The 13,296-nt window shown below is 38.1% G+C and overlaps 1 protein-coding gene across 1 annotated transcript in view; it reads right to left on the minus strand.

Moving 5' to 3' along the window:
• Positions 1-13,296, minus strand: part of ccdc30 (coiled-coil domain containing 30) — a 161,813-nt gene that overhangs the window by 64,887 nt on the left and 83,630 nt on the right. Inside the window, exons 14-16 of the mRNA XM_048561449.2 lie at positions 13,149-13,274; positions 3,508-3,645; positions 902-1,053 (exon numbers count right to left, since the gene is read on the minus strand). Of these exons, the coding sequence (XP_048417406.2) occupies positions 902-1,053; positions 3,508-3,645; positions 13,149-13,274 (416 nt within the window). The remainder of the gene's footprint in view (positions 1-901; positions 1,054-3,507; positions 3,646-13,148; positions 13,275-13,296) is intronic.

The following is a 13,296-nucleotide window of genomic DNA, read 5'->3' on the forward strand; positions in this document are numbered from 1 at the left end:
TTCATGAACCAGATGGGTCTTTATGACAAGCAACAGACACTGACATTGTTTCCATTACTCAGACTGGCTTTTAATTCCAGATTTATGAATTGAAATTAAATTTCACCAGCTGCTGTGGTGGTATTTGAACTAATGACGTCAAAGCATTCACCTGGTCCTCTGGTTCAGTGATGCTACCATAGCACCTCAGTCACTCCTAAGTGAAGCTATGGCAGCTATTACTGCTGCTGTTTGTAGGAAAAAATTCAAACACTGGGTGAAGCTGTGTAATTTTATCAACGTGCAAGCATACATTTTAAGCATTTCCAAATCATTCAGTAGAATAAACAGGTGTTTTTCTGATAATGGAAATGGATTCAAAGGATAAAGATTCAACATTTAAAGGACAACTTGTATCTTAGCAGAAATGTGCTACTCTTGGCAACGAGTTTGAGTGCATAATCTTCTGACAAAGAGATAAGAATATCAAGCTGATATGTATAATTCTTTCGTTTACCCTCCAAGTAATTGCTATGCAGTGTATAAAATAGATGGCGCTAGCAAGCTTAGAATCCATGTTGAAAGATAATAGATAAGACAGGGGGTCAGGTGCAAAGAGGAATACTGAGTACAGAGCAGAAGATTGCTCCACATTTGTAGCCTTGCTTACTGACACAGTCTATTTTATAAGAACAGAATGTTTCTGCTGTGTCTAAATGACTCAGAACTACAGCAGAATGTTCCATCAAAGTCCACTAATTATACAACCGTTTTCTTCACGAGACATTGTCAGAGGTATAGCTCAAGTCTTAATGTGTAAAGAAAAAAATTTACTAAACTGTGAAGTTTTTGTTCTGGATAAGCTGGATGGATGCCATTTACAGATTTCTGTTTAATTCTCAACTGAACTCATATTACTCACAATGCACAGGCTTTATCTTCCTGGAGATTGTGTATGGTTCTCTTCAATTCTGCTATCTGGCATTGGTATCGATCTGCTATTTCTTTCCAACTGTTGTTTTGTGCTCCTTGACAATTTGATATCTCTCTGTGATCTTCCAGTACCTTGTTGAGCTAATAAATTAATCAAAAAGTTAAATTAATGCTTACTAATCGTGAATTTTTAATATTTCACAGGAGCATAAATTAACAATAAATGGAAAACCTTTTGAATTTGAAACCATCTGATGGCTCATTCACAGCTTTGTACCTACATAATATTAAACTAAGATAGTAACAGTTCTCACACGGCCAAGTTTCTGGGATCAATAATCAATTGATACGATTTACATCCACATTTGATCAACACAAGAGGGGAGGTATGATTCTAAACAATGGCTAAACACAAATTATTTTATTATTATTATTAATAACATTGTTTTAAACATTGTGGTTTGTGGTTGCCTTGGTCAACTCTTGATAATGATAGCAGTGGTTATGGCATTACTATACATGGACTCACAATGTGAAGACATGAAAGAATAATCAACAAATCCAGCCGGGCTTTGTGGGAACAACTAAAATTGAACTGTCAACATTTTCTGTCATTACCCCTCAGCATATCAGGTAAGCACAAAGTTGTAGTCTGTCACTCGGAGTTCCAATACAGGTTGCACTGTGGCTCCTCCAATGACTGAAATTAAGACTTTCAACTTTCGGACACCCACCTCGCACTCAAACTCATCAAAATGTTACGCTCGTTCGAACAGGTGCAAATATGTTTTTAATGTAACAAATAGAACTGCCCCTGAAAAATGTGGAGTACAGTCAATTGATTAATTTGTAGAAATTTAGAATATTTTTACAAAACATTTCAGTTTCTACTTTCACCCCACATCAACACTTCCAACACAAAACAGCTTGACACCATCAAGGACAAAGCAGCCTGCTTTATTGGCATCATATCCACAAACATTCGGTCACTCCACCACTGATGGTCAGTAACGGTAGTGTGTACTATTTACAAGATGCACTGCAGAAATTTGCTAAAGATCCTTAGACAACATCTTCTAGATCCACAACCAATTTTTATCTTGAAAGACAAAGGTAGTAGATACATGGGCACACCACCAACTGCAAGGTCCCTCTAAGCTACTCATCATCCTGATTTGGAAACATATCTTCATTCTTTACTGTCACTGGGTCAAAATTCTGGAATTCCCTTCCTAACAGTATTGTGGATTTATCTGCAGCAGTGCAACAAGGTAGCTCTATGCTACTTTATCAAGGGTAAATGACTGATTGTCAAGCTGTTGTTTGACTAGTCTGTGGAACAACTCTCCCAATGTTGGCTCGAGTCCCCAGATATTAAAGAGTACTTTTCAAGGTTCATAGGATTGTGTTTGCTGTTGTCATTTTCTATGGTTAGGTAATGCCAAGTGGTCTAGGTTTCATTCATTCCTTTCCTTAGGCTTTGTAGCATTTTGGTACGTAGCTTGCCAGGTCATTTTTTTAAAGGGAATTAAGAGACCACCACATTGCTCTGGGTTTGGAATTACATGTAGTCAGACTAAGTAAAATTTCCTTCCCTAAATGATGATAGTGAGCAAGATGGTTGAAACTAGGCTAGCTTTTAATTCTAGATTTTTACTGAATTTAAATTTCACTATCTGACATTTTGGGATTCAAACTCCTGTGGCCAGAACATCAGCCTGAAGTTTTGAATTACTAGTCCACTGACATTACTGCTATGCCACTGCCTGCCACTGGGCTCCTCTATTAGGCAAAATAGTTTCTCTCAATCCTATTAACTTCGTAATTCACAGTAAATACCTCCATTAAACAGCCCTTAATCTTTTGCATTCAAGGGCGTAAAAGCCTGGTCTATCCACACTATCCTCATAATCTGGCCAGTCATGCTGACATATTATTGCGGAAGAGTATCACACCTATTCAAGATCAATATATCTAAGAAAAATATACCCTTGTAGAGGGTCAAACCACAGGTTTACATAACTGTCAAGAAGAAACTGAAATCTTATTCACCAGAGATCCTATGGCTGGCTGAACAGTAATCATGAAGACTGGGGCCAGCAAAAAGGCAAGTCTTTTGAAGATTTTCTTGAATTCAATTTCCTTATATTCCATGTATTTCTATAATGAATACTTGTTTGGGCCACACCTTTATTTTGACCTTTTTCTTAGATCAGCCAAGACCTAATTCAGGCTTGAGGGGCTGCAGGGCCCACCCTTGTCCCTATAAGTATAGAATCTGGAAACCTCCCTTGATGAGACGGCATATCTCACGTATGGGCATAATGATCAGTGCGCCTGATATGCACCCCTCTCTCAATATGCCCATTATTTAAATAATTGCAAAATGATGACTGAACTTCTTTCTGGAAATACAAACTTGCAAAAAGAACTTCATATTTTGGTGCACAAGGTGTTGAGTGAATACTGCCTATCAGTTCAAAATTATCTTGGAGCTATATTTGACAAGTGCCGTTGATATTCAGTACACTGCTTTGACTGCACATTGCTGTGATATTAAGTATTGTATTAATTGCTGCTCTTTAAGGGCTTTACCTTCTGTTCTAGAGCATTATTCTCCAATTGCATCCTTTCAAGAGCAGTATTTAATGCTTGATTCTGTTCTGTTGCTGCATGATAGTTCTTCATTTCCATGCTCAGAAAGTGCACTTGAGTTCTGAAAGCCTCCAACTCCTGAAAACAATGTTCAATTTTATATTAATGCAATGTCATTTTTATTCTTCATCCATATCCATCTCATCTCCTGAAGACCCTAATCCCTAATGGAGTACAGCTGCACTTTCAATTTGAAATAATAAGACCTGAAAGGATACTTGACTGCAAAAAAGGTTCACCACCTAATGCTGTCATCACTCAACAGCTACATGGATTCATACTCCAAAAGAAGATGTTGGACTCTAAGAGCCTGGTTAATTATCGCTCATTCTAGCAGAGGGGGACTGGGTCTAGTCAAATTATAATTATCATATTGGGTGATATCAGTTAGCTCAGACCTTTTTCATTGATATGAATCTCTTATATTCATAAGAGTATATTTTTAAAAAGCCCTGTAAATGTTACATATACCAACATTTATTGTGGAAATTGAATTCTTAAATTATTTCTCCAAGTAGATCAACAATATTGAGATAAATACATTAAGTTACAAACTCATAAAATTTTGTCATTTTCCTTTTCAGAGAACATCTTCAGGCAATTGCAAAAGATTAAAGGAATGGAATTTGAGCCATTGGTAGTTGGAAGTTCCTAAACTTGTTTTTATGCTACTGATTTAAGAGAGAGACAGACAGACATGGAGACAAAAGTTTAAAAAACATGTAGGGTGCAGGAACAGTCTTCGTTGTAAAGACAGCAATCCGACAGGAGGTAGTAACTTCAAAAAGATTGGGGAATGCAGAGAGGCTGTCCTATCCTAGCTTCTCTTCTATGCTCTTCAGTCCAGGAGAATGAGCACATTTGGAGAAAAATCAAGGGTGAAGTAAAAGGTAAGCAGGTACATAATTTATTCGTGAGTATTTTGCTCACTTACCTTTCTAAACTCATGCAAATGATTAGTAACTCAATGGTTCAATTATAAGTGAATTATGATAAATCTTATTGGGAGTATTATGGTTTATTAGTTATCAATTAATAAAGATAAAATAATATCATTAACAAGTAACAAAAATGGCAGGGCAGGGCAGGTGAAATGTTTCAACTGCAGGCTGTGGGAGATTCTGGAGGCCAGTGTGATGCAGAGCAAACACATCTGCAGTGAGTAACTGAATTAGAAGTACTGTGGATGCTGCAACACAACAGGGAGCAGAGAATCACCTGGCCAGTTTGTTGCAGGAGGCAGTCCTACTGATTCAGTCTTCAGATTGGAAGGTGCGATTGTGATGAGGCAAGTACCTGGTCTGAGAAGATAGGTGTGGAGGAACCTCAGCCCTTGTAATCATTCCATCAGTTTGAGGTTCTTGCAGCCTGCATGATTGAAATGGTTGGTTGCAGGGAGAATGAGCAAACTGACCATGGCACCACAGCATCGGGAGTCATTCAAGTTGGGGTAGTTAAGAAGAACGTTGTAGTAGCAGAGGACAGTTAAGGGAATAGACACAATACGTAGCCCAGTGCAAGAGTTTATCTAGATAGCTGTGTTGCCTAATCGGTAGTTGGTTTTGGGTGTCAGCTCTAGGCTTGAGAGGAACCTGCAGCAGGAAGGGGAGGATCCAGTCTTTGTGATTCACATAGATACCAACAACATAGAACAAGGAAAGAGGTTCTGCTGAAGGAATATGAACACCTGGAGGCTAAATTAGAAAGAAGAACCTCCAAAGGAAATGATCTTTAGATTATGACCTGAGCCACAAGCAAATTAAGAAAGGGTTAAAAATATGCCTCAGAGATTGATATGTAAGAAATGGGTTTTGATTCATGGGATGCAGGCATCAGCACTAGGGAGAGTGGGAGCTAGAACATTAGAATGATTTTCATCTGAACTATGCTGGGACTAGTATTACAGTATTATAAAGCTAAGCAGCAAAAAGGTTTTAAACTAGACTGTTGGAGTGAGGGATCAAGTTTGGGAAAATGTGGCAAATTAAATACAAAAATTGAGGGAACAGTGCAAGATGGCAATAAGAGAAATAATCATTAGAGTCTGGTTGGAAAGGAAAAGTGAACAAAGCTAGGAGTACCAGCAGAAAGGCTAGGGATTACAAAAATAGTAAAAAGGCTCTGTTAGCATTTGTAACAACACAAACAGCAGATGAATTGACAGTGCAAATAGAAACAAATATGCATTATCAGATAGCCATTACACAGATGTGGCTTTAAGATGGCAAAGGCTGGGAATTGAATGTTCAAAGGTGTGCGCCATTTAGATTTATTCAATAAGGATAATTTCTGTACAGTAGAGAGAGATCTTGTCAGTCCGGAGACCCAGATGTCAGTTTGAGTAGCAATAAGAAATGATAAGAGTACAAAATCACTGAGGGACTCATATGTAGGTCCTTTAACAGTAAGCAAACTGTAGCATGTGATGTAGAGCAGAAATAATTGGTGCTTCTGAGAAACGTACTGCAATAATCATGGGCAGTTTTGATCTACATACAGACTGGCTGTATTATATTGTCAAAGATAGCCCAGATACTGCATTCTTAGGCTGTTTTAGGGACAGTTTCTTCGACATTTTCTACAGCCAACCAGAAAGTAAGCTATAAATATCTGATAATGTGCATTGAGACAAAAGACCTCATAGTGAAGGTACTCTTAAGTAACAGATCATAACATGATTGTGTTTCATATTAAATTTAAATGCATGAAGAGTGAACCTAAGGCCACCATTTAAACTTAAACCGGCAGTTATCAAGAGATGAAGACAGAGCTAGCTCAAATGAACTGGAAAATTAGGTTAAAGGGATGGGTCAGAGGTATAACAGCAGACACTTAGGAAGACAGACACTCAGATACATTCTAGTGAGAAAGATATACATAAGGGAGGAGATGTCATTTGTGTCTATTTAAAGAGGGTATCAAATCAAAAGAATAAGCATACAATTCTGCAAAGCTGAGGCAGTTCAGAGAATTGGACAGAACACAAAAAACAGCAAAGTGATTAAGCATTAATAGGGAAGGAGATATGAGAGAAAGCTAGCTAGAAATATAGAGACAGATAGTTAGAATTCGTATAGGTATTTGAAAAGGAAAAGAGTGGATAAAATAAGTCTTGGTCATCTAGAGATTAAGACCGGAGATTAAATAATGCCAAATAAGAAAATGGTAAATAAATTGATCAGACATTTTGCATTTATCTTCACTGCTAAGGACACAAACAGCATCCCAGGAATAATTCTAAATCAAGAGGTGGAGGGAGGGAAAACCTAAAACAATTACAACTGTCAGGGAAAGGGTACCAAGCAAATTATTAGAACTAGAAGCTGGCAAGTCTTCAGAGGCACTTCATCCTCAATATGTGATAAAAGCAGCCACTGAAATAATAGATGCATTGGTTACAATTTCCCAAAATTCCCAGCAAAGAGTCAAAAATCAGGAAACTAAAGACCAGTTAAATTAACACTTGTCAAAGGGAAATACTGGAATCTCTCAGTAAGGTTGTAGTTGAGCATGTAGAAAAATCAGACCGAGTCCACATGGTTGTGTGAAAAGGAAATTATGTTTGAGTAATTTACTGGAGTTATTTGAGGAAACATCAATATATTAGTGGATAAAGGAAAACATGTGGATGTGCTGAATTTAACTTTTCAGAAGACATTTGACAACCACCACACAAAACATTACTGTACAAAATAAGGGTGGCTCAGTGGTTTGCACTGCTGCCTCTCAGCACCAGGAACCCAGGTTTGATTCCAGCCTTAGGCAACTGCCTGTGTGGAGTTTGCACATTTTCCTTGTCTGTATGGGTTTTCCCTGGTTTCCCCCCACAGTACAAAGATATGTAGGTAAGGTGATTTGTCATGCTAAATTGCCCCATAGTGTGCAGGCTAGGTAGGTTTTCCATGGGAAATGGAGGGTTACAGGAATAGGGTAGGAATGTGGGTCTGGGTGGGATGCTCTTCAGAGGGGTGGTGCAGACACAATGGGCCGAATGGCCTTCTTCCACACTGTAGGGTTTTTATGATTTCTATAAAGGGCTCATAGCGTAGGAGCAGCATATTTATGATAGATAGAAGATTGGTTAGCTAATGGGAAACAAAAAGTAGTCTTGAATGAATTTTTTTAGGTTGGCAAGGTGAGTGAGGGCAGAAGCACAGATCAGTGCTGGGCCCCAATTATTTACAATGTCTCACCTTAACTTGAATAAGGGTAATAAATATATGGCTGATAAATTTAGAAGATAGGTAGGAGTGTAAGTTGTGAAAAGGTCATGGGGAGTCTGCAAAGAGATATGGATAGGTCAAGTGAGTGGGCAAAAATTTGGCAGAAGAGTACAATGCATGAAAATGTGCACTTGTCCACTTTGGCAGTAAGATTAGAAAAACAGTACATTATTTAAAAGGAAACAGACTGCAGACCTCTGAGAGGGATTGGATATTCTACTACTTGAATCGCAAGAGGTTTGTACACAAATGCAGCGAGCTATTCGGAAGGCAATTGGAATATTGCCACTTGTTGCAAATAGATCGGAATATAAATTTAGGAATGTTTTGTTCCAGTGGTACAGGTAAGACCACACATGGAGTACTGTACACAGTTTGGTTTCCTTAATTATGAAAGGGTGAAATTACAATGGATTCAGTTCAGAGAAGGTTCACATGACTGATACCTGAGGAGGTAGGAATTATCTAATGAAGAATGAATGGACAGATTGGGCCTGTATTTGTTGGGAGTTTACAGAATTGGTAGGTGATTTTATTGAAACCTTTAAGCCCATGAGGGATTTGATTGTGTAAATTAGAGTGTTTCCTCTTATTTGAAAGGCTAGAAACGGGGCACAGTTTTTAAAACTAAAGACTTTAATTTAAATGGGAAATATGGAGAAAATTTTCCTTGCAGAGGCTGCAAGTCTTTCAAACACTTTGCTCTTGAAAGCAGTGAAGGAGGGATCACTTATTATTTCTAAGGAAGATTCTTGATGAACAAGGGAGTCAAAGTTTATCTGACAGAGGTCAAAATGTGGAGTTGAGGCCATGATCAGATCAGCCACGATCTAATTAAATGGTGTAGTTAGTTCGAGGCACCAAATGACCTACTCATGCTCGTAGTTCTCATTATTGATTTGATCTTTTTGTTTTATGCTTCTCAATGTCCTGCTCCACTAGCTCCTTATTCCATTACAAATCAAATTCCAGCTCCTTCAAATGCCTCCCTGTCTCTTCCCACTCGAGTTCGGTCCTTCAGTCTGAATAAATCCTTTGCTAGTCAACAATAGCTTGCTCTTTTTTCCCCATCCTCCTCAGTCCAACCATTTGGCAGCTGTTCTTCCAGCCAACTTGCCACTAAACACCAGAGCTCCCTCCTTCTAAAAGCTTTTCAACAGTAATTCTTTTTAACTGTTCTTCCAGCCCCATTCCTTAATTCCATCTATTTTTCTTCCTTTCTTCTGACTGTTCTTTTGTGGTCTTCATGCAATGTAAAAAGTTGACATGCCTTTCTATATAAAGGAGTATTGGAAAATTTTGAAACAAGTATACATTATTGAGGATTTTAGTTCAGTCCATTGGTCTTTATAAAATATATTGGACATGCTGCATTTGTGGGATTATTCAACCCAATGCTATTTATTAAAAAGGTAAGTGAAATAGGAAGCTTGGCAACAATGGCAAAGTGGAGCTTTAAAGGAAAATATGTCCTCAACACATCTTCTATTTTTTAAAATTTTTGTTACAAAATTTCTCTTGCTGCCCTTTAATAATTTTTTGATCTTCAACATATTTTGCAGGTTATTCTATTTATTTCCAGGTGTATATATGATATTTCCATATTCCATATTAAATGATGACCACCTGCAACACCCTTTAGCTCTGAGGAAATGTTTGTTTTTTAACTGTCAACTAACTTGTTTCCCCAGCAGATGCTGCCTATTCTGCTGGCTGTCTCTAAAGTTTTCTGTTTTTATTTGTAATTGAACTTATAGGTTTGCCTTTTAAATTACCTTTGTTTCTGCAAACTGATCTTATGATTTATATGCAAGAACATGCAGGTTCCTCTGTACAGCAACCCTCTGCAGATATCCTTCCACTTAAATAATACTGCTTTGGCAAAGTGGACACTCTCTCAGTTTCCCACATTATACTTCCACTACCAAATGTTTTCCCACTTTCTTAAACTATCCATATCTCTTTGAAAATTCTTTGTATCTTGTTCACAACTTGCTTTCCTACCTATCTGTGTATCAACTAATTTTGGCTTTCATACAGGCAGTTCCTTCATTTAAGTATTTAATATGTATTGTAAATTTTTGGGGCCCCAGCACTGATCCTGTGGCAGTCCATTGGTTACAGTTTTCTAACTGACTGTTTGCTGTTACTTAGCCAGTCTATTATCAATCCTAATACATTGCCCCACAATTCATATGCTCTTATCTTTTGTAGTAATATTTTATGTAGCACCTTAATGAATGAAATTTGAAAAACAAACTACACTACATCTCCTGGTTCTCCTTTTATTCACGCTGCATCCCTATAGAACTCTATTAAACTTGTCAAACATGATTTTCCTTTCACAAACCATGCTGACTCTGGCTAAATGTGTTAATATTTTCAAATGCTGCTACCTTTATCAATAATCACTTTTTTTCAGTTACAGATGTTAAGCTAGTAGAGTTATATTTTCCTGCATTCTGTCTCCCCACTTTCTTGAACAGAGGCATTACATTTCTACTTTTCCATTTCACTAGAATATTTCCAAAGTCTAGGGAATTTTGGAAGATTCCAAACAGCCTATCCACTATTCTGCAGCCATTTTTATGGCCTACATACTAGGGTCTTGAGATCCAGGCGAAAGTCAGCTGTAAATACCGTTAGTATGCCTATTAGTTTTTCTCTCACAATAGTGATTGTTACAAATTCATTTTTTTTCTTTTATTTCTTGATTCGTGAAATGTTCTTTGTTTCCTGTCTTCTTTGGTGAAGGACGAACATGAAATATTTGTTAAAAGCTTTGGCCATTCCCTGGTTTCCATTAATTCCTCAATGTCACCCTTTAAACTGGTACTTGCCAATATTTTCATCCACCAAAAACCTACTTTAATCCTTTTTAAATTGACATGACTCCAGTGACTAGGGAGGAGGAGTGTGGTTATGAGAGCTGGGGATGGGACACGGAGGGAGTTGAGGAGAGTTCCAACATTGTTTTGAAGGCTCAGACCTTTGACAAAATTGATTCCCAACATCCAAGAGAAAATTCCTCTGCCCTCTCTGTCATATCAAAGCTCACCAACTCTTCCACTTGCTGTCTCCCTGTTGATCTTCATTTTCCTCCAACTCCATCACTTGCTGCATTGATCCCTCACAACTTGCCACTTCCCTGTCATGAGTCCTCACTGTCAACAAGACCTTTAGGCTATTGGAAGTGAGTAAGGAGGCAGATGATGTGAGCAGGAGGGGGGTAGCAGGTGTAAAGGGAATAACAAGTGGCCTGATGGCAATGCAGCAAATGCCAGTGGGTCAAATCCAAGGCAGTAAAATAGAATTGGTACTGGCATACCTTGCGATAACCAGTTGCACAGTATGGCAAGAAGTTGTAGTTCTATCAAAGTAGCCCATTGCCAGAGTTCCATTAAGGTGTAGATTTATCTCCACAGTTATTATTGCTAGCTTGTTTGGCCTTAGCAGTCAAAATTGTTAGCTTCAGAAACCCTGGTCTAAGACAAATGCTCACTTTAGCTTCTCTTTTCCTTTATTATATACGTGTTGATGATTTTATATCCTGTTTTTATTTTTCTTCCTTGTTTTCTCTTGTATGGCTTCTGAAACTTTTTAAAATCTATAAACCTCCAACTAATCTTTGTGCGTTGTATACTTTTTATTTCAAATAATACCACTCTTAACATTTTTAGTTAACCACTGATGTTGCATCCTTCTGGTAGAGTCTTTCTCCCTCAATGGAATATAGCTTTACTGAAAATTATGAAATATCCCCTCAGATGCCAGCCTCTACTTCTCAAGCATCTTATCTTTTAAACTATTATCCTAGTCCACTTTAGCCAAATTTGTCTTTGTACTCATAATGTCTTTAAGTTCAAAACACTAGTTATAAACACACACACTTCTCACACTCAAATTGAATGTGGAATTCTATCAAGTTATGATTACTCTTCTTAGAGTTTCTTTTATGATAAGCTCATCAATTAATTCTATCTTATTATACATCATCATGTCCAAAATAGCCTAGTCCCTGGAAGGTTCCAGAACATACTAAAAATGGTCTACTAATCTAAGAAACAGTCTTCAATCACTCTACGAACTCATCATCCAGGTTACCATTGCCAATTTGAACTGTCTAATCAAGTCACTAACAATTACGTCAATATCATTCTTGCAAGCTCTGATGTTTTCTTATTTTATGAACAAATCCAGAAATTGCTGGGAAAAAGCCAGTAGATCTGGCAGCATCTGAAGAGAAAGCAGTTAACAGTTTAACTGCTGTTCTGAAGAAGGGTCACTGGACCCAAAACCATTAACAGCTTTCTCTCCACAGATGCTGCTAGATTTTTTTCCCCTGCGATTTCTGTTTGTTTCAGATTTCCAGTATTAGCATTCGTTTTGTTTATTATTTGCTTTATGATCTGTCCTATTGTGCAACTACTGTTAGGTGGCCTAAAACTTATTCCCACCAGTGGTTTCTTTCCTTTGCTACTTCTCACCTCTACCCAACAGATTCTACATCTTGGTATTCCGAACCAAGATCACTTCCCATTACCGTACTGATCCTTTCTTTTTATTAACAGAGCTATCCTACTACTTCTTTCCTAATATGCTTCCAAAATGTCAAATACCCTTCAATATTCAAATACCAGCCTTGGCCAACTTGCACCAACATCACTGTACAGCTATTAAATCAGATTCATTTATTTCCATTATAATAAAATGAGGCTGGATGAACACAGCAGGCCAAGCAGCATCTCAGGAACACAAAAGCTGACGTTTCGGGCCTAGACCCTTCATCAGAGAGGGGGATGGGGAGAGGGAACTGGAATAAATAGGGAGAGAGGGGGAGGCGGACTGAAGATGGAGAAACGTCAGCTTTTGTGCTCCTGAGATGCTGCTTGGCCTGCTGTGTTCATCCAGCCTCACGTTTTATTATCTTGGATTCTCCAGCATCTGCAGTTCCCATTATCTCTTTTTTCTTTGTGTTTTCAATTCACCCATCTTGTTATGAATGCTGCAACCATTCAGATAAAGAGCCTTTAATTCTAGGTTCCTCCCATGTGTGCTTACTTTGATCTTATTTACTGGTGCACACTCTTGTTTGTACATTTCTCTCCCTTCCAGTCACTTTCTGGTTATCATTAAGTACGTCGTAACTCTGTGGTACTCCAAATGTCCTTTCTCTGAAACTTTCCAAATCTCCATTATTAAGTTTTTAAAGCTCTTTCTACAACCCTGCTTATGAGAGTTACCAGGGCACTGATCCCAGCGCTGTTGAGATGAGGCTGTCCCAATAGTACAGCTCCTTCTTTCTTCTGGTACCAGTGACTGATGAATTAAAATGGAGCAGTTTCCTTACAGCCCTACCTCCTCTGCTCGTACTTTTGACTGCTCGGCATTAGACAGTGCAGCTTCAAGATACTCCCGGTTTTTAACTTCTTCTTCAAGCCTTTGCTGTACGCTCTCCATTGTTGTTTGACTCCTTTTTAACTGCTGTTGAAGATAATGAAACCAA

This window comes from Stegostoma tigrinum, chromosome 28 (assembly GCF_030684315.1).
Source record: "Stegostoma tigrinum isolate sSteTig4 chromosome 28, sSteTig4.hap1, whole genome shotgun sequence".
Lineage (NCBI taxonomy): Eukaryota > Metazoa > Chordata > Chondrichthyes > Orectolobiformes > Stegostomatidae > Stegostoma > Stegostoma tigrinum.